This window comes from Pseudochaenichthys georgianus, chromosome 7 (assembly GCF_902827115.2).
Source record: "Pseudochaenichthys georgianus chromosome 7, fPseGeo1.2, whole genome shotgun sequence".
NCBI lineage: Eukaryota > Metazoa > Chordata > Actinopteri > Perciformes > Channichthyidae > Pseudochaenichthys > Pseudochaenichthys georgianus.
The window spans coordinates 15,592,826-15,612,365 of record NC_047509.1 but is presented as its reverse complement, the minus strand read 5'-3'; the positions used below and the strand labels follow the sequence as shown (position 1 = coordinate 15,612,365).

The 19,540-nt window shown below is 41.3% G+C and overlaps 1 protein-coding gene across 3 annotated transcripts in view; it reads left to right on the top strand.

Moving 5' to 3' along the window:
• The first annotated feature begins 6,610 nt into the window (after nucleotides 1–6,610).
• The window catches only part of b4galt5 (UDP-Gal:betaGlcNAc beta 1,4- galactosyltransferase, polypeptide 5), a 34,858-nt gene continuing 21,928 nt past the window's right edge, over nucleotides 6,611–19,540 (top strand). For 2 of the 3 annotated variants that reach the window (XM_034087130.2, XM_034087131.2), the window contains exon 1: nucleotides 6,611–7,063. In XM_034087130.2, coding sequence (XP_033943021.1) covers nucleotides 6,958–7,063 — 106 coding nt within the window. In that variant the 5' untranslated portion in view covers nucleotides 6,611–6,957. The remainder of the gene's footprint in view (nucleotides 7,064–19,540) is intronic. The other variant, XM_071203762.1, reaches the window with a different exon arrangement.

The following is a 19,540-nucleotide window of genomic DNA, read 5'->3' as shown; positions in this document are numbered from 1 at the left end:
ATTTCCTGGTGCAGGGTGTATGTTGGGAATTGTAGTCTTTACGTTGCAAGAATGACAAGAGAGAATAGCAAATAAACAAAGGGAAGCAGTTAGTTGCATTTTTTGCAAGTAAATATAGATACACATTTATGTCACAGTGGATAATGTTTATTTTAATGGTATGAAACATGTTTCGAATGTCGATGGTTTACAGTTATCTCTCTGTACTCCATTTCCCATGAGCAATTAGTGTAGCGTCATCCGTCCACTCACTCTTCGACTCCCTCTTTTTTTTCGGTTTTATGAAGGGTGTAAAGCTTATTATACATCCATGGTGTAAAGTCCACCTGCTGTTACATGGGAAATTGTGCTTTTATTGTAGGCTATACCCTGTACTAGCTTTAAATAACTTGAAGATCTAGGAAATGCAAAAACACCTGCCATCTTGTAATGAGGTATATTAGATAGGTGCATATTGAGCTGTATTATGTACAAATTACATAAATAAGAAATGGGCAAATGTAAACGTGTAACATATATATTCATTGTTGTGAAGACATATATAAATAAATAGGCCTCTACTTCAAAATCTTAATCATACATGGGCAGGTTTACATTTCTCATTGTATAGGACCTTTACCAAAGCTTTGGAATTGTCTGAATTCCATTGTTAGTGTAAACCTTACACAGGGAAATATACCTGAAATACATGCTATGAATCAAATACAGATCAATATAATAGTTCATGTTTTACATTTTCTTATAGAAACTTCATGACATCAATGGGATTGTCTTTTACTGTCTAATTGAATAATCCTCAGGATAAAAATAATTAGGACAAAATGTAATAGGGTGCTGAGTGGCCTATCGTCGGTAATCTAAAACTAAATTAGATATGGTAAATCTGTAAATAAATTAGCTGGTAATATATAAGTGTATGCTTAAAGGCCCGGACACACCAATCCGACAACAAATAACTGACACAGATGCCCCGACTGTTGCGTCGCCTCGCGTCTCTGCGTTTTGGCCATGTGTCGCACTGGAACACACCGCAAAGATTTCAGCCGACGGCCAAGAAGCACGTACGAATAGCGCATGAGTGAGTGGCAATAACTCTCCTTACCAGCATGCGGCGGTAGTACATTCGTCATTCAAAAGAGGCAACAACTGGAAGACAGACTGTGTGATAACCGAGAGCGTTCCATTTTTACTCTAGAGGTGCCCAGTACGTCGCCCGCGGAGGCAATGCTGGTAGACCGCGAGTCATTCATTAAAAAAAAAAAAAAAAATTCCGGCTCTTCTTGGTGAGCCGGATCATTTGGCTCGGCTCACCAAGAAGAGCCGGCTCTTTCGGCTCCCAAAGGGCTCTTCAGTTTACCACATATTATACCTTTTATAATTAAATCAAATGCCATGCCTCATTTCGCTCCATTTGCTCTTTCCAGCGCTGTTTTTGCAGGGGGCTGATTCTGTGAGCTGCAGCTGACCACGCCCCCCTGCAGGAGAGGGGAGGTGCTCTGAGATCAGCTGCTAGGCTGCAGCAATTGTGCTACTTTGTGCACATTGTGCAAGCAACGATGTTTTCAAATCTGTAATAAAAAAGCTCCTCAAAAACACTATCGAAGCAGTTCCTGCCTTTGTTACGTTAGTTCAAACAGTAACAACGGACTACTTTTCTTAGCGGATGCATGTCAATTTAAATCAATACATAAAACTATTTTTTAAATCAATAAAATCATTTTCTAAATCCATAAAAGCATTTCAATTAATATTGGGAGTCATGTCGTTACTTTGTTGAGAATGTGGCCATGTGTAATAAGCGGGATAATGTGCCTTCATGCCGATCTAGATCCCTCCGCAAACAAAACAAAAAAACGGCTCGTTCGCGCGCGAGAGAGAGAGAGAGAGAGAGAGAGAGAGAGAGAGAGAGAGAGAGAGAGAGAGAGAGAGAGAGAGAGAGAGAGACTATTTCATTATAACTTTGAGAGACTGTTCATAGGACCCATTTGAGTCTGGTGTCTAAGTTGACTGTTCTCGTTTATTGTATTCCTTGTACTTATATTTGTGTTTTATGTTTAAGATTTCAGGACATGGAGAGTGGTTTCTTAGCCTGCTTGTTATGTGTTTCTTAACAGAGAGAGAGAAATAGAGAGAGGTTAACATGCCATTTTAGTTGTATGTATTCATGTATTTGTTTCTGTTCAAGAACCCAAATAGCGTTATTGTTGTAGTTATCCCATGTATACATAACACGTGTTATTCAGCTCCTTGCAATTTGGGATTTTATTTTTGGTTGGTAGACCTCGGTGAGCTGGTCATTTCAAAAGTAGCCCACCGGCCCAAAAAGTGTGGGCACCCCTGTCTACAACGAGAGCTCATGGGGCTTTCCCGAACCTGTGTCGAGAGCTGGAGTTAAATGAAATCTCAGATGTGCCTTCTTAATAGTTTGTTTGGGTCCCTCACTTCCGTTTTGCTTCTCATGCACTGATTCGCTAGCTGAACAGCCAATCAGAGTGATTTATTTAGCTGACTGCCTTTGGCCGACTGTTTTCGGCCGAACAGGCGTCGGCCCGGCTGAAAAGACCCGACGGTGCGGGACACACCAATCTGAGTAGGGTGTGTCGACGCTCATCGTCGGCCTGACGCCCACCGACGCCGATAATCGGCCTGGTGTGTCCGTGCCTTAGATTAGATTCGATAGATTAGCTTTACTTTATTGATCTCAATTAGGGAATTGTTTTCGATGTAAACAAGGCATTGCACATCATTTGAAAAGGAAAAAAAGAATAGAAAATAAACAAACATAAAATATAAACATCTAAAAATAAAAAAATAAAACAGAATTAAAAAGTAAAATATATCATGTATTTTACTTTTAAATTTTATATATGTATATTTGTATATTTTACATATATATATATATATATTAGGGCTGTCAGTCGATTAAAATATTTAATCGCAAATTAATCGCAAATTTTTTATCTGTTCTAAATGTACCTTAGAGGAATATTTTTCAAGTTTTTAATACTCTTATCAATATATGAGTGGACAAATATGCTTTATGCTAATGTTTATTATCATTTGAACAATGACAAATATTCTCATGAATATTAAACACAACAACCTGGAACCTCTCATACAATACAGTGTGTGTGTGTGTGTGTGTGTGTGTGTGTGTGTGTGTGTGTGTGTGTGTGTGTGTGTGTGTGTGTGTGTGTGTGTGTGTGTGTGTGTGTGTGTGTGTGTGTGTGTGTGTGTGTGTGTGTGTGTGTGTGTGTGTGTGTGTGTTGGATCGTTGGAGCTATGTGCAACTCAAGGCATATGCTCGAACGGGAGCTGCCTGGACGCTGCAATCATGTTGCTGCAATCATGAGTGTGCTGACTTCTCCTACAATGTCCCGCTGTCTGCTTCCTGCATCAAGTCAAGTGCTCGGCGCAGTTCATTTAAACTGTTTTTTCATTTAAACAGCTCCGTATATCCGTTAGCGTAGCTAGCTAGCACCAGATGCTAACAACAACAACAATGCACGTAAGGTCTCTCTCTCGCTCGCTCGGGCCACACACGCACGCACGCACGCACGCACACACACACACACACACACACACACACACACACACACACACACACACACACACACACACACACACACACACACACACACACACACACACACACACACACACACACACACACACACACACACACACACACACACACACACACACACACACACACACACACACACACACACACACACACACACACACACACCCTCCCGGTCCTCCCGATGGCCAGTCGGTGCCTGCCGGTGAGCGTGGAAGTGTGGTCTGCCACAAGCGGGCGGCAGGAGCGGGGCTGTCAGCAGCATCAGTTTGTAGATGGTATTTTAAACTCGATGCGCTCTGAAACTACGGGGCGGCCGAGGAAAAAAAATACACATGCGTTAATCGCGTTAAAATAATTAGTGGCGTTAATTTTTTTTTGCGTTAACGCGTTATTAACGACAGCCCTAATATATATATGTAAAATATACTTTATAAAAGGGCCAATTACAGTTAACACAATTATCTGTCATAATTAGTCATATGTGACCTGAGGCCTGTACAACGAAGCAGGATTTTCGCTTAGCGGGCTAACTTCAGGGAAAACTCGGGGTTTCCGGTCCTACGACGCTGGTTCTCTTTTTAGCGGACTAGATTTCCATGGTAACTTATGCTGAGCGGCTAACCTGCTCCGGAGCCGGAGTTTAAAGCGATCAAGTCATATTACAGGATAAAGGAAATACAGTTTAAACTGCCGTTGCAGGAAAGACGGCCAGCCAAAATCACCGACTGTGTGAATGTGAAAATTAATAGAATATCACCTCCCATCTTCAGAGCAATCTGACTAATATAACATTAGCGTTAAGAAAGCTTACTTAAATATCTGCCACAACATAAGTAACCGGATCAAAGTAACATTACGTAGGCTACAGTCTGCGTCACTGTGAGTACAGACATTGATGTGTCCCATTATCATTCATATCACATCATATCACATCATAATGCATTGCCGTCCCTCCCTACAGGCCGATCATGCAGGCTGCATGGGGCCTCACATTGCGCAGGGGGCCTCACGCAGGGGGCCTCACGCAGGGGGCCTCACGCAGGGGGCCTCGGCTTATGAGCGTGGCTTGTGCGCAGTTCTCTTATATTTGCAAAGTACTTTGTTTCCAAAAAAAATGTTTCACTGCTGTCGGTTGGGGGGGGCCCTGTCATAATGTATCATATATTTCCTTATCTGAGTCAGCTTCTTGAGCCGTATCTGGCCGTGCAACACTTACAGTGTCACATACTGTATGCAGAAGTATTATTTTAAGCAACACATTAAGTTGACGAAACACTTGAGTCAATTGTAATTAAAGTCAGATCCACTCGTGTCTTAGACGGGGCAGTGCCAGGGCCGGCCCTTGGCATAGGCAGTATAGGCGAATGCTAAGGGTGCATCAATCTATGGGGGGCGACAAAAAAAAAAAAAAAAAAAAAGTTAGGAATTAAAGAAATATTATTTTTTTATTTCATAACAACACAATTTCCCGATTTTGGATCAACAAAGTACATCTTATTATCTTATACTAACATAACCACGCCTATATTGCGTACAGCGCCCATAAACTATGGCGCACCCCCCCCCAAATCAAGTTGAACTGCCCCAGCCCCAGTAAAAACCAGAGGTTTATGTGAAATAGTTCTTTTTTGGAAATAATGGTTTTAGTGTGCAATTATAGGTTTTAATTTTGTATTTGTGTTAATTTAAAATAAATCAAACTCCCATAAAACGTATACAGTTTTTATTAACATTGGAATTTACTGTGTAAGCGGCCGCAGGGGGGAGAGCTTTAGAGAGCTCTCTCCTGAAAGACTGAGAGGCTCTGATAACCTCAGCTCAGTGACATAAAGGCACACCTTTATATGATCATTATAGTTATTAAAAAAGAAGAGTAGTATGAGATACTATATGACATTAAAAAAAAGTTGTTATTAATAAACAAGAATACAGTTTAAAAGGGGAGTGAAGAAAAAGAAAATCTGCTTACAGTTCTGTTTCTTGAGTGATGTATCCATAGATCTCTTAATGTTGCTCTCAAAGTGCACCAGATTGAGGGGGGGGGGCAGCTAAAGTCTTGCCTAGGGCAGCAAATTGGTCAGGGCCGGCCCTGGGCAGTGATATCATAAACCTGTTAATGTACGCATTCAAACACGAAATATGTCACATTATATAATGACTATCACCGAGTTATCATTTTGAGAAAAAGGCCGTCAAAGTTTCCTCATCTCTGGAATCCATCAATCTGATTGATTATTAGCGGAGCAAATTATCAAAGTAGTAGGCCTACGGAGGACAAATATGTTCTGCTGTGACGTTAAATTACTCCGTTCTCCGCTTGTAATTATGCCGTTTTTATCATCTGAATTTGCCGAAACAAGCTTAATATTCTGAAAGCCAAAACTTTTTTTATTTGAAATCAGATGAAAACAAACTGTAACGGACCCTGCCGTGTTATCTATGATTACCATGCGCCGAACAATCATAATTTCAGCCGGAGGGAGGGGGGCGGGGCTGAGGAAGAGCAGAGTGGCGAGTGAGAGGTACCTGTCATCTTCCCTTTACAAGCTTCAAAAATGTATTTATCGTGTGATTTTGGAAATAAAAGTGTCATATTCTGAAAGCCAAGACTTTCTTTATTTAAAATCAAACAAAACACCCAAATCCCGAAAAACTATTTTTTTACGCAAATCCACGTTTATTTTGAAATGAGCCGTTGCGACTTCCGACTGATTTCGATAGAGCGGGTCACATATGATATCTTACCCCATGTTATCCTGTAATGCTAATTAGCTAGTTTATGTTCAGGCCACAACGTTTTAGACTTCGCAACGGTTGGAAAAGTAACGTTCCTCTGGATTTTCGGTAGGCAGGTTACGTTCTCAACGTTGTGGGCACGGACTAGTTTTGTCGGGTACCGTTAACGCCCACTTTAGGTATTGCTCATTTTGCGGAAAGGCGGCTGCCCCACTCATAGGGCTAGAAAGCAGGCAGGCAACGCGCAGGAACGGCCAAAATACCATCATCGACGTAGTGTGTGAGACAGATGATGGTCTCTCACTGAAAATACCAGGCCAGGTTGAAAACTGCGCTATCATTGGAAGCCGTTCCCGAAATGGGACACACCCCAACCAAAATCGTAAGCAGAAATGAGATTTGAATGTCTTGATTGAATACTGGAGGTACTCTCCTGTGCTCGACCTGCCGCGGAAATAGACTGACTTCCGTGTCGCCTGTCTCCTCATCGCTGCCGCAGACCGGCCACTCTCCTCGGCTCATTTAACACAGACTGTCCGCGGACCACTGGCTTCGGCATCTGGACACATCAGAACGGGTCTGTCGTCGTTGAAGATACGGGAAAGTGCCTGTGTGCGGTTTTTTTTGCCTGTATAATGCCGACACATTTGCGATTCCGGAAAAGGTCATTCCTTGGGCTTTTATTCCTATTTTCGCTGTCCACCTCCGCATTGTACTTCATCTACTCCGCCCCCGGAATCGGTAAGTGAAAACACGCTGATGCTATTATATTAAACACTTAAAAACGTTAGGATGAAGTGAGGGTGTTTGTATGGACTGTGAGGTCATGTGTGACAGCTTGGGAGTGTAGACAGGCAGAGGGGCCATGCGCCTCTCTGCTGAGCCTGGATCTTTTCCAATCGATGATGAGACTCAACTGGATGCTGGAACTCTATCCTATAATATTCATGTACCTGACCATGATAATAATAGGGCCACTGCTGAGCATCATGGCTGGTGTTAGCAGGCCTAACAGCTATGATTATGTGCTTTTACTAACGACTATGGATACAGGAAAAATGTGGCCTTTTGCCTTTGATTTTAGGTTTATCGTTGGTATCCATATAATAGTCAAAGTTGTGTTGATTTCAGTATCCTCCCCCTGTCTGTTTTTTTGGCGGGGGCAAAGGTCACGTTATGAGTCATGGAATCATTGGCCTAAATGACATTTGCATAGAAATAAGCTACAAACGTCCCTAACATCATTATTACCTGTAAGTCTCATGCAGTTGTCCAAAATCACATGTCTTGAATCCCTGATATCATTAACTCATTATGTGTCATCATCCCATCCCCTCTTATTTATTGAAAGTGTGTGCGGACATGTGTCACCTCAGTCTTTCTTTTATTATCTGTGGTCTCACCCATGTTTTCTTAAAGACCTTTTAGCTCAGGGCAGTGGTCCACTTATCCTATCTGGCTCGATATGTAGGGCCTTTATGCTTGCTATTTTTAGCCATTATCACCCATGTGATGCCCAAACACCAGTCACTTATTGTAGCTTAATTGACCATGCTTATCATGATCCATAGCACTTATTGTAACATTTGGACTTTCAACTAACCGTGTCCTTGACTCTGTTCCAACCTATTCTGCTATTGTTTAATTTTCCACTGAGTGGGTGTAAACTTGAAGAAAGTGCAAACTAGTAACAATAACATGGTTACCTATTCTCTTTAACTGTAGGTAAAGTTCAAAAGGAAACATTTCTGGAAACATAGGGTGCAGTAAAAGTTGGCTTCTGGTACCTTTTCCTATTCACTACTTGAGCCACGCTTGAATACATATCCTGTTGTGCTTGGGAAGGTGGGGCTTCCTTGGAACATTTATGAAAAACAATCCAATCCATACAAATCCAAAGCAGCTTCAATTTGAGCCCTCACAAAATGATAGACCAATGTTATAGTTTTCACAAGAGATCAATCCTTTCACGTTTCCACACATTTGGAATAAGCATTTAAGGGATTTTCTCTGTCAAACATCAGATCCTGACATGAATGGAGTGCGGAATGTATGTATAAATGAAATTGTGTTTATGTGTGCAGCCATTGTTTTTACAAGTGCAGCCTTTCTAAAACATAAATGAGAGCTGGTTGCTCTTTCTCATCAAAATGGTTATTGACCCATTCACGCTTTTTACCTGCTGTGGACAACTTAATCAATAATTGAATCAATTCTCATGTGGAGGACACATTACTGACAGGAATAGCCTGTGTAAGTCCCAGTAATAGTGAGCAATGATTCCTCGAAACGTGAAACAAATGAATCATTGAGCTGCCAGTTAAAACACAATCCTTCTTTCACTTGTTCACTATTTTTCCTGTGATGGTGTCTGGTGACTGACTGGGAGCTGCTCTTGGCCATATCTGTCCTGGTGTTGACTATTGTAGGGCTGTAATGCCCACGTGGTTCACTAAGGGTTAGTTCAGAAACAGAACAAGGACCAGCAGCACAAGTCCATTAATTATAGATGGTTACCAGAAGCAAGCCAGCTTCTGCTGCTGTTACTAAAAGCTACAATGTAGTCTTTTACACTTAGGTTGCCTAGTGGAGCAGCAGGCCAAAACGGGCACATCAGGTGGATGATGATGGTGCGTAAAATAAATAGTTCTAATTTCTAACAAAAGTTGGTGTGTTTTTCTTTTAGTGATATTGATGCAGGGGCATGAGCTGATGTGTCAGATGCTGTGGTCAGAGATGCACAAGTGGGCTGCAGCCTGTGAGACAAAGACAGACAGCAGCAAATGTTGCCACAGAAACATTTTGAACCGCAGTGCATTAGCATTCGATTTAACAATCCCCAACAGGATACATCATTTTAATATAGCATTTCCTATCAGGCGTATTTAACAAATAAAATACTTCCTTGATGCAGATACTGTCAATTTGATAGATAAATCAAGCATCGGGTGTAAAAAGTATTGGGTACTGTTTGAGTACTGTTTTGTGTGAAACCTTTGTTGGCTACCCTTAATTTTTATCTGACAAAAAACAGCCACACCGGGACGTCTTGATCACAGCTTATCTTATGCACCAATATAACTTCCTAAAATAAGCGTAAGCCATCACACTGTATGTCTTAAAATCCGCCCTATAGTGGGCCTCAGAGATGCCAAAGAAGCCTTCACATTATTTCTCTTACTGTTGCAGCTACATTCTCTATAATCCAAGCAAGTGTGTATTGTATTATTCTAGGTTTCCCTATTGCCCTTCTTATCTTTATGCATCATGTGAAGTAAAGTTAACAACACATTCTCCCATTTGATGTCTTCTTTAGCATTGGACTACATCTTTTTTTTTTGTGCCAATAATGTGTTAAATATAATATTGCATGATGGCACCCACACTTTGAAGATTTACTAAAGGGATCATGTAAGATGGGACACTGCAAAGAATTAGCAGAACAACTGAACAAGAAGTGGTAACCTAAAGATGGAAAGGGCAATTAATAGAGAAGGAAGGATGAAAGGCATGAGTCGAGCTCTCTTCCTTCTGCTGGTATTCCATTCATAACACCCAGGTGGCTTCAGTGCAGAATGCCCCAATTTCACAGTGAAGTCTTTTCTCAGACTCTCACACTCTCTCTCTTCCCATCTGCCTCTGTCTCTCTCTTGGTTTCTCTGTCTCTTCTCTGTCTCTATGTACTCATATGCATCAACACGGGCTCTATTTATAAGTTTAGTATACAGATGCACACACACCTCAACATCCGGTGAGAGTAAGGAAGACATGAAGCGAGAGGTCTTTGTACTATTAGGTGTGACCAATACGGAGTTATTCAGTGACTCCCTCCCTCCACAGGGTGGCTGGTGTCTCCCTTAGGGATAAGGTGAGAAGTTCAGTCATCCGGGAGGGACTCAGAATTGAGCCGCTCCTCCTTCGCGTCGAAAGGAGCCAGTTGAGGTGGTTCGGGCACCTAGTAAGGATGCCACCTGGGCGCCTCCCTAGGGAGGTGTTCGAGGCACGTCCAGCTGGGAAGAGACCTAGGGGTAGACCTAGGACCAGGTGGAGGGATTATATCTCTTCGCTGGCCTGGGAGCGCCTTGGGATCCCCCAGTCAGAGCTGGTTGATGTGGCCAGGGAAAAGAAAGTTTGGGGCTCTCTGCTGGACCTGCTGGACCTGCTACCCCCGTGACCCGACCACGGATAAGCGGGAGAAGATGGATGGATGGATGGATGGATTATCTGTAATCCCACTCTTCCAACCCTCAAGTTATTGAAATGCTTGATTTTTGGAGACTTGCTGAGGACCATGCCTTTTTGTTTAAGCCTGCCTTGTGCGCTGTATTCGCTGTAATGGATGTCCTTTGACGCCGTCAGCACCCCCCCCCCCCCTCACTGCTATTGATAATGCAGGTCTCTCCCTGTTTTTTTCCAAAGCACTTTTTTACATTTCCTCTGGTCACACCCTCCAAGCTGTGTGTCAGTCTGCACATATAGATTGTCCATCCACAGCTATGTCTGTATGTCTGCAGCCACTTCCTGCATAGCAGACTCTACATTTTAACAGCGAGTTGCCATTCCCCAGGAACATTTGAATCCTAATTTGGGTAAACACTGGCACATTAGGTGAAGAGGTACTGAAGAAGGAAGAAGCTTGTAAACACCAGACATATTGTATTTCGTGCTAGGAAGTATGGTGCTTTGCATTAAAGGAAATGAAACAAATTGACATTGCTAGCTTTAGCCTAGATTGCCATGGCTTTTTGGCTGCATTGTTTTTGATGCTAACCCGTTAACCTGGTTGAATTAATGTGGTTACATCTTAAATTGAACTTTTTTGAGGAGCAGCAAGACATGGTGGTTAAATGTGTTCATCATTCATACATGAGATTCATTTGAATATATGGATGCCAAAGAAACTCGCTAGTTTAATTGCCTCTAGTCTTAAGTTTGTAGGCATCAGCATTATAGCATTGTTTGTAGTAACCATAGTGCTCTCTGCTGTGAATTTACCAGAGTCAGACACAAATCCTTTGGCTGTAGTAATAATGGTGTCTGTCTTTATGCAATGCAGTGGTGAATGAGTTTGTTTGTATTTACAGTAGGTGTAGGAAAATACAGTGTCTATGGCCTGGTTCTGCCGATGTGTGTTATTGCTACTCTAATGCCCCACTTTGATTAATGCGGTAGTGCCTCTCTGGCACTTTAAAACCACCCATCTCTAGTCCCCACTGTAATGCTTCCCCCACCCCACCTCCACACCACCTTCTGCTGCTTAATTGATCCGTTCATTTCCCTCAATCCAGCCATCCTCTTCAGGCTAATTTCCAGAGGCTATATAGCAGGGCTTTACTGGCATTGATCCGGACCATTGACCTTGTATAAAATTCACAAGTGGACCTTTAACAAAAAAGTTTGAGTACCCCTGCTATACAGCCTTGGTGAAATATTAACTTGGTGCCAAGCTGCCTCAGATAGATTCCATTGTGAATGAACGATCAAACTGCATTGGAATAAATTATTCACCTTCTGTATTTAACTTCTGAAAATTCTTCAGCAATTTAAACATTAAAAACATCTCTAGTTTATAAAACAATATGAACATTTAACAGAGAAAGCTGGATACACAGCAGTTCAATCACTGAAATTCCTCCGGCTGGAGCACTTAAGATCTGGCGTTTGACATTTTCACTGTTGCCATGGTTCACCGAGGGCTTGTTCCCATCCAGGACTGACTCATTTTTATCGTCACGGCAACCACAGAAACATGCCCTCTTTGTTCCCATGATGATTGGGGTGACAATAAATCCCCAAGGATACAGTTATCTGGGACGGAGCCATGGACCGTCTTTTTGTCTGGGACTTCTGTACACTACAGAGGAGACCATTCAACAAAAGTCATTACAACTAGTGTAAATAACTTCAAATAATGGCAAACTGTTCTTGCTCCTTACCTCCGACAGCTCAGAACAACACTTTAGCCATTATTTATATAAAACGTCAAAAATTAGATCTGCTGTGGTAGTTTGCCACATTCCTGTGTTGAAATGTGTGCGCACAGTCCAAGGACATGTGACTCTAAATACTCTATTAACAAAGGAATTTAGTTAAACATCAATAGAGTGGGAGTTCATTGCACCTTGTGAGTCAGTCAGAGGCATGAGCAAACCTCTTAAAGCCTTTCATTGACTGTGTGATACCCTACCCGCTATCCCCCATTTTACACACACACACACACACACACACACACACACACACACCCTTTGTACACTCCAAATATGGTTAAGAAGAATATGCAGGTACAGCAGTGTCAACCTGGAAAGGACACAGATTGCATAACTACTTTGACACTGTGAAATACAATTTTAATAAAATAAAAAAAAATATTCCTATGATTGCAGAACAAAATACACACTAAGGCCTTGCTTTTATCTTAACACCCAGCTTTTAGAGGAAATCACTTCATCCAGTGTTTTCAAGACAATTTGGTTTATGTTTGAGGATTGTCATAATTCTGCCAGGGCCAATAGGAAACAAGAGATTAGTCTGACCTAAAGGGCGAAAACATGCTATGCACAGATCTATTGAGGCTCTATTTGGCAGAGATGGGTCAAACCAGTTGCTGCGGCTGCATATTTATTTGGGTATAATAAAGAAATCATCATGAGTCTCATGTTTTTAAGTGAAGGGATTTACATTTTATCACCTCCACAGAAAATAATGATCTAATCATCATACTCAATAAAACGTTGTGAGCAGCTTTGTTTTTATGCAAATTTGAATACCATTACCATTGGAGATGTTCCGATCACGTGATCGGGGATCGGAGCCAATCACGTGATTTTCAAAAGATCGGAATCGGGAGAAAAAAATCGGGGATCAGGAGTTTGGAAGTATTACAAAATTGAAAGCGAAGGCAGTGTAACAGCCAGATGCAATGTTTGCAAGGCGGAGGTTCTGCGTGGTGGAAAGAACAGAGCTACGTTCAACACGACCAATCTAATACGCCACCTGAGAAACAAACACCACCAACAACACGACGAGTACACAGCGGCCGCTCAGGTAACGACACTGAAACAACCGACACTTTCAGAGACTTTTAAAAGGAAAGAGAAACTGCCCCAGAACAGTGAAAAGGCCAAAAAAACAACAGCCAAGATAGCTGAATTCATCGCGTTGGATGACCAGCCGTTATCTGTTACCTTTTTTTTCTCTTAATGCATTGCATAAAGATCGGATCGGGAAAAATCGGTATCGGCAGATTGTCAAAATCAAATGATCGGAATCGGATCGGGAGCAAAAAAAGGTGATCGGGACATCCCTAATTACCATACCCTTTCATGAGATCCGTGTATGTAAAGTTCTCTACGTTGGGATAGTCAATTACAGCAATTCAATGTTATGTGTTAAATGTTAAATATATTCTAAATGGTACAATCCAGGCACATTTCTCTGACTGGTGAGATCCACTTCCCCTTTCAGTTTAATTTATTGGACACAGAATGAAAGCCTTTCCTTTACTGTATTTTATAGTGATGAATAATGCAGAAAAAGCATGATACTTACAAGAATTACAATTGAATACTGTGTGTTTACCGAACATTCGTGATATTTTTATTGTCCAAATGTCTTCCGACTGGTGAGGGGTTCACACATTTGAAATAGCTTCCTCAATATTCAGATTGTATATTGTAAGGCTTATCATGCACTTTAGAAAGACACAAGAGGCAAAGTATCCTCCATTGGTGAACACTACACACATATTATATGCACAAGTCTTATGTCTTGTTCTGTTTTCTGTAAGATGACCCATGTCCAACACACTGGATATTTGACCACAGACATATGGTGGAGCTGAGTGCAGAGGGGCGATGGGGAGGTGGAGGTGTACCAATGTTGAGATGGAGAGTTGTGAGCCATTTTACTGAGGCAGTCTGAATGTCTTGTGTTGAGCCACTAATCATTTATGTAACCTAATCACCCTGAGGAGAATCCCAGTCTTTGTTGACCTGGTCTAGGCATCTCTTTGTTATTGAGACTGTTACCATGGTTACTTTGGTCATGTGTTTAGAGGGCAGTCCAACTGTAACTTGTGATGAGCTGGTGTACAGCAGTAATGATGGCAGTGATTCATCATTCAAACACAAATGTTGATGACGGGGGTAGTTCTGCTGGTGGCTGGGATAATGTGATGACTGCACCTGTTTCTAAAGTTTGCCCACAATAAGCCTTTGACATTAGAGCAAGTATACTCTGTCTAAACTTGACTTTGGGACAGGCAGTATTTGTGTTCCAAACACACCCCATACAAATATTGTATATTCTTTCCTTGTCAAAATGATTATTCAGTAATTAATGAATCACCTAGATGTGGACAGCCAGGGATTGTATTTACAAGGAGGGGACATATAATAAATTTTTCTAGTAATCCTTTCTAAATGAATCACCTTGCTTAAAGGTAGGGTAGGTAAGAGTTGAGGAACTCGAGTGCGCTAGAATATGAAAGAAATAAGTGTTTCTGAAGTGAATTACCTACCCTACCTTTAAGTAATGTATATGTCAAGGTTTCAAATGCCCTAATGATGCTCGAATAGTTTGAAACACATCTGCAATTGATCTCTTTGGAGTCACCTGGATTCTTGGGATGAACACCTAATCAATGGTGTCAAGTGCAAAAAAAGTAAGCCTATCGCTATTTTACGGAATCTTAAAGAAGTCCATCAGTCAGGGGGGAAATAAATCCCTCCTCCAATTGAGGTTAAAGCAGTGGTTCTCAAACTTTTTCTGTCAGGCCCCCCCTTTGGAGAAAAAAAAAAGTCGGGCCCCCCCAACACAAATAGTCAGGCTCAGTGGCGGCGCCAGAGATTTCTTTTGGGGGGTGCTGTGGGGTAGCTTGACGTTTCATAGAGGGTGCTCAAACATTTAGGGTTTCCCATTAATGTACCGGGCGCTACAGTGGAATTTTCTACTGCAACAATCCCCACGCATATACACAATGTACCCGCAACTGTTACAATGAAAGCTCGATAATCAGCTCACGGCATATAGGTGTAAGCAGGGGTAAAGTGCTATTTTTACAGGTGGTGTGTGGACCTCACCTCCTCTAGGGGGGTCCGGGGGCAAGCTCCCCCGGAAAGATATATTTAAAGTTAAATGCATCAATCTGGTGCACTTTGAGAGCAAAATGAAGAGATCTATGGATACCTCTCTCAACACCCATATAAAACAGAACTGTTAACAGATTTACTTTTTCTTTATGGATATTTTACAAATCACACTTTTAAACTTTATTCTTTTTTTACTGTCATATAGTCTTTCATACCTGTTTTTCATTTATTCTCTTATTTTTGTCTAACTATAATGATCATATAAACGTGTGCCTCGGAAATAATTGTTTACATTAGTGGTGACCAAAACATTTGAGACCCACTGAGATAACACTGACAGTCCTTTAGCTCACTGAGTCTCAGTCTGACAGGAGAGGACTCTCCTCCACTTTGTTGTTGAAAAAACTCCTTATATCTGTTAGCGTAGCTCGCTAGCACCAGAAGCTAACAACAACGATCTCCAGTACCGGTGCGCTCTCTCTCTCTCTCTCTCGCTCGCGCACACAAAACGGCTCGTTCCACACACACACACACACACACACACACACACACACACACACACACACACACACACACACACACACACACACACACACACACACACACACACACACACACACACACACAGTGTCAAGCTTTAATGAAACACAGAGACCCAGACGTAATAGTACTGTACTGCATCATATTATTTTCGAATCAATAACCTTTCAAATTATGATTTTTTTTTTTTAATTTTTTTTTTTTAACCATTTTTCCTCCTGGTCTCTTGCGCCCCCCCTGGCGCCCCCCACATTGTGAACCACTGGGTTAAAGGGACATGGGGGGTCGCATCCCGTACAGATTGTAAAGCCCCTCGAGGAAAATATATCTTTTGTGATATTGGGTTACAAATATGTTAAAAAAAGTATTTTCCTGGCCATACTGACTGTGAAGAGATCCCTTCAATATGTGATTTTAATGAAAGTGAAGGATTAGAAAATCGGCAGTTGTTGTGGAAGTTGAACACACACATTTTAACATGTTGTCAAAGCTGATAGTAGGGTCAGGAGTCTGCTTTAGCCAAATCAAGAGGTGACGCTAACATTTGCTTAAAAATATGTGTGGCTTCATGTTGGGTGTGTTGCTACAGGTGTCGCTTTGACAATGACAAGACATCCATTAATCCTTTGAGACAGGATTTCTCATCTCTGTAAAGTTATCAAAGTGGCTTCTCTAGCACAATGCTACTCAGTACAAGCTGTATTTGGGCTTGCACATATTTGTTTGGCCAATGTACTTACTTTAACATGTTGGACAATGACATTGCACTGCGATTATGTACTTTACACTGTCTTTGAGCTAACCCCTCTGTGACGCATCCCCACTGTACCATAAATTAGTCCCGTTAAAACAACAAGGAGGCAAGGTAATTTGATGCACAGCTATTGTCAGTCTCTAAACACAAAGCTGTCAATTTAGATATCATGATGCTGCCTTCTAACATGCACCTGTCTTGTGTTTTCTTGGGTATCCAGATCAACATCTTAGGTTGGCCATGGCAGCAAACAGTTAGCAAAGAAACTACGTAGGAGCTTCATTATAAGGCTCCTCTAATAAAACCTCAGGAGGGCAGCTTAGTTGATTAACAAACCATAGGGCGGATTTATGTCCACTCTGTGATAATAGTCCAAATTACCAGCTGCTTTTATATTCTACTTTGGTGAGGCCTCTACGAATAGGTCCTAGTTGGAAAAGTGGCCAGAAGAGACAAAGTTTAATTGATTCTCAAGTTAAGTTACCTCTGCACAAAATGTAGTTTTTAACTTAATAGTTCAGAGCGGGGAATAATTAAACAAGATAAAAAGTTGTTCTCATTATTATTTTTCACTGGAACAGAACTTCCTCTTTAGACTAGCTTTTATCAATTCATCTAGATGCCGGCATCTATATTTGAATCCCTTCGTCAAAACCTGCTTCACATTTTTTCCTGAACGCACAGCATATCTACCACCATCAGCTACAAGCTAGTCTTGTAAAAGACGTTTTTCTACAGAGTATCAACTGAGTCTGTGTTATGACCTGTATTAATGTTGTCGGAAAATAATTGGTTTTATAGCTTAAATCTGAAAATAATTAATCAATTTACTACCAATTGAGTTGTTTACCCAACACTTAGTGCATTCAAGCGATACATTTGATCTTTCTCATGATGAAATATTAACTGTGCCAACTGCAGCAACCAAGTGTTTTTGGGATATATATTTTTTAAATCCTCTGGTTTATTGTTATTGATTAATGCATCGGTGTTTCTTAGGGTGCGTTCACACCTGCCTTGTATAGTCCGGTTGAATCGAACCCTGGTGCGTTTAGCCGCTTGGTGCGGTTCATTTGGGTCGGTGTGAACGCAGTCCGAGACCTCTGAAGTGAACTAAACAACCGGACTCTGGTCCGCTAAAATAGGTGGTCTCGGAACGCTTGCTTGCGAACTCTGGAGCGGTTCATTGCTGGTGTGAACGCAGTCCGCACCAAAACATACGAAGCGTAGTATTTACGTGTCACAAGAACGCGGATGTCTTCAAAATCTTTAGCGAAAGAGTCTTTCAAGACATCCACGGTTGTTTAGTTAATGAGTGAAGCAGAATTAAGTGTTGAACAGTGTTGTGTAAAGTAAAAATTATCCGTTCTCTGTTTAGATAGTTCACTTTAGTCTAAGTTCAAACAGTTTGGTCACAATTTATGTAAACACATATTTCCAAGGCACTCCTTTATAATTATTGGGATAAACAGGTTTGAAATCATTCCAATGTATACTATAGGACAGTAACCAAAAATATCCTTTAAAACTGGAGAGATAAAAAATGCATAAATAAATGTTAAGGTAAAATAAGATATGAATGAACAACATAAATAAATTGAGTTACATTAATTTGTTATTGGTTATGTTCACATACTTATTTGATTACATCCACTTTTCTAAGATGACAACAGAGACTTTCGACCCAAAACCAGCAGCTAATCGCAGACTCAACCAGAGATAAAGTAGTAGGCCTACATCATCAGCTACCATGTCTGACAGAGAGGAAGACAGTGAGGAGAACAGTGAGGAGAACAGTGATGACAGCTTGTAGGATTACTGGTCGTGCTAATGTTGTCTTGTGTTCACCTCTGCATGTGTGTTCTGTTCACCTCTGCATGTGTGTTCTGTGTTCACCTCTGCACGTGTGTTCAGTGCCGTGTGTCTGGCAAATAAAGTCAAGACCCCCGGGCCCTCAAAAGTTACGGTTTATTTCATTTTAAGGATGAGCACCAAGCAACATCTCCAGGTGCTCCTTTGAGAACCAGGGCAAAAAAGTTATTTGCACCCCTGATCATATGTGTAATTCGTGGCATAATTCAAACGGGATCGAAAGATAATCTTTCTCTCTCCATTGACTTCAATACAAACTTTTTACGAAATAAGGTCTCATGAGACCCACCGGAAGGGGAGGGACTTCGCCTCTCTATAGTAACGCAGTGTAGGCAGAGCTGTGACGTCATCTTCAATGCGAAACACAAAACCAACATTAGCTGTTAGCCCTCAGAGCTCACAGCTCCTTATATCTGTTCAGAAACTAGACAAAAGTTAAACAAGTAAAAACTAGTGATGGTGAGATGAAGCTTTGAAGCTTTCCAGCCAATTGTTTCGCAATAGGGTTCATCTCATGAGGCTTCATCATGGGCTTCATTTGAACACAAACTCCCCTGTTGGTCAAAATGTGTAAAACAGGCAGATTGGACATCGCAACAGTGTGCTCCATCTCATACCGAGTAAAGCCTTAGAATAACTCTAAACAACGAACATTAAATCATAATTTCATGTTAACAATATTGTATTTATTCCAGTTTAATGATTGTGATTGAAAAGCCTAAGGAGGCTGGTAAACATTGCAAAGAGGGATTTGTATTCCTTAATAATATTCATAAACTTAACCATGTTGTAGCCTGAGAAAGGCTAAACCATATCAAAGAATACATTTGTTAACTACATTATCTCATTTAGCTGTTGCTTTTATAAACAACAAGAAAGACGTATTGTTCAGTCGTTGAACCAGGGACCCTGCGGTCATGAGTCAACTGCTTTCCAGCTGAGCCACAGCACACACACTAAAGC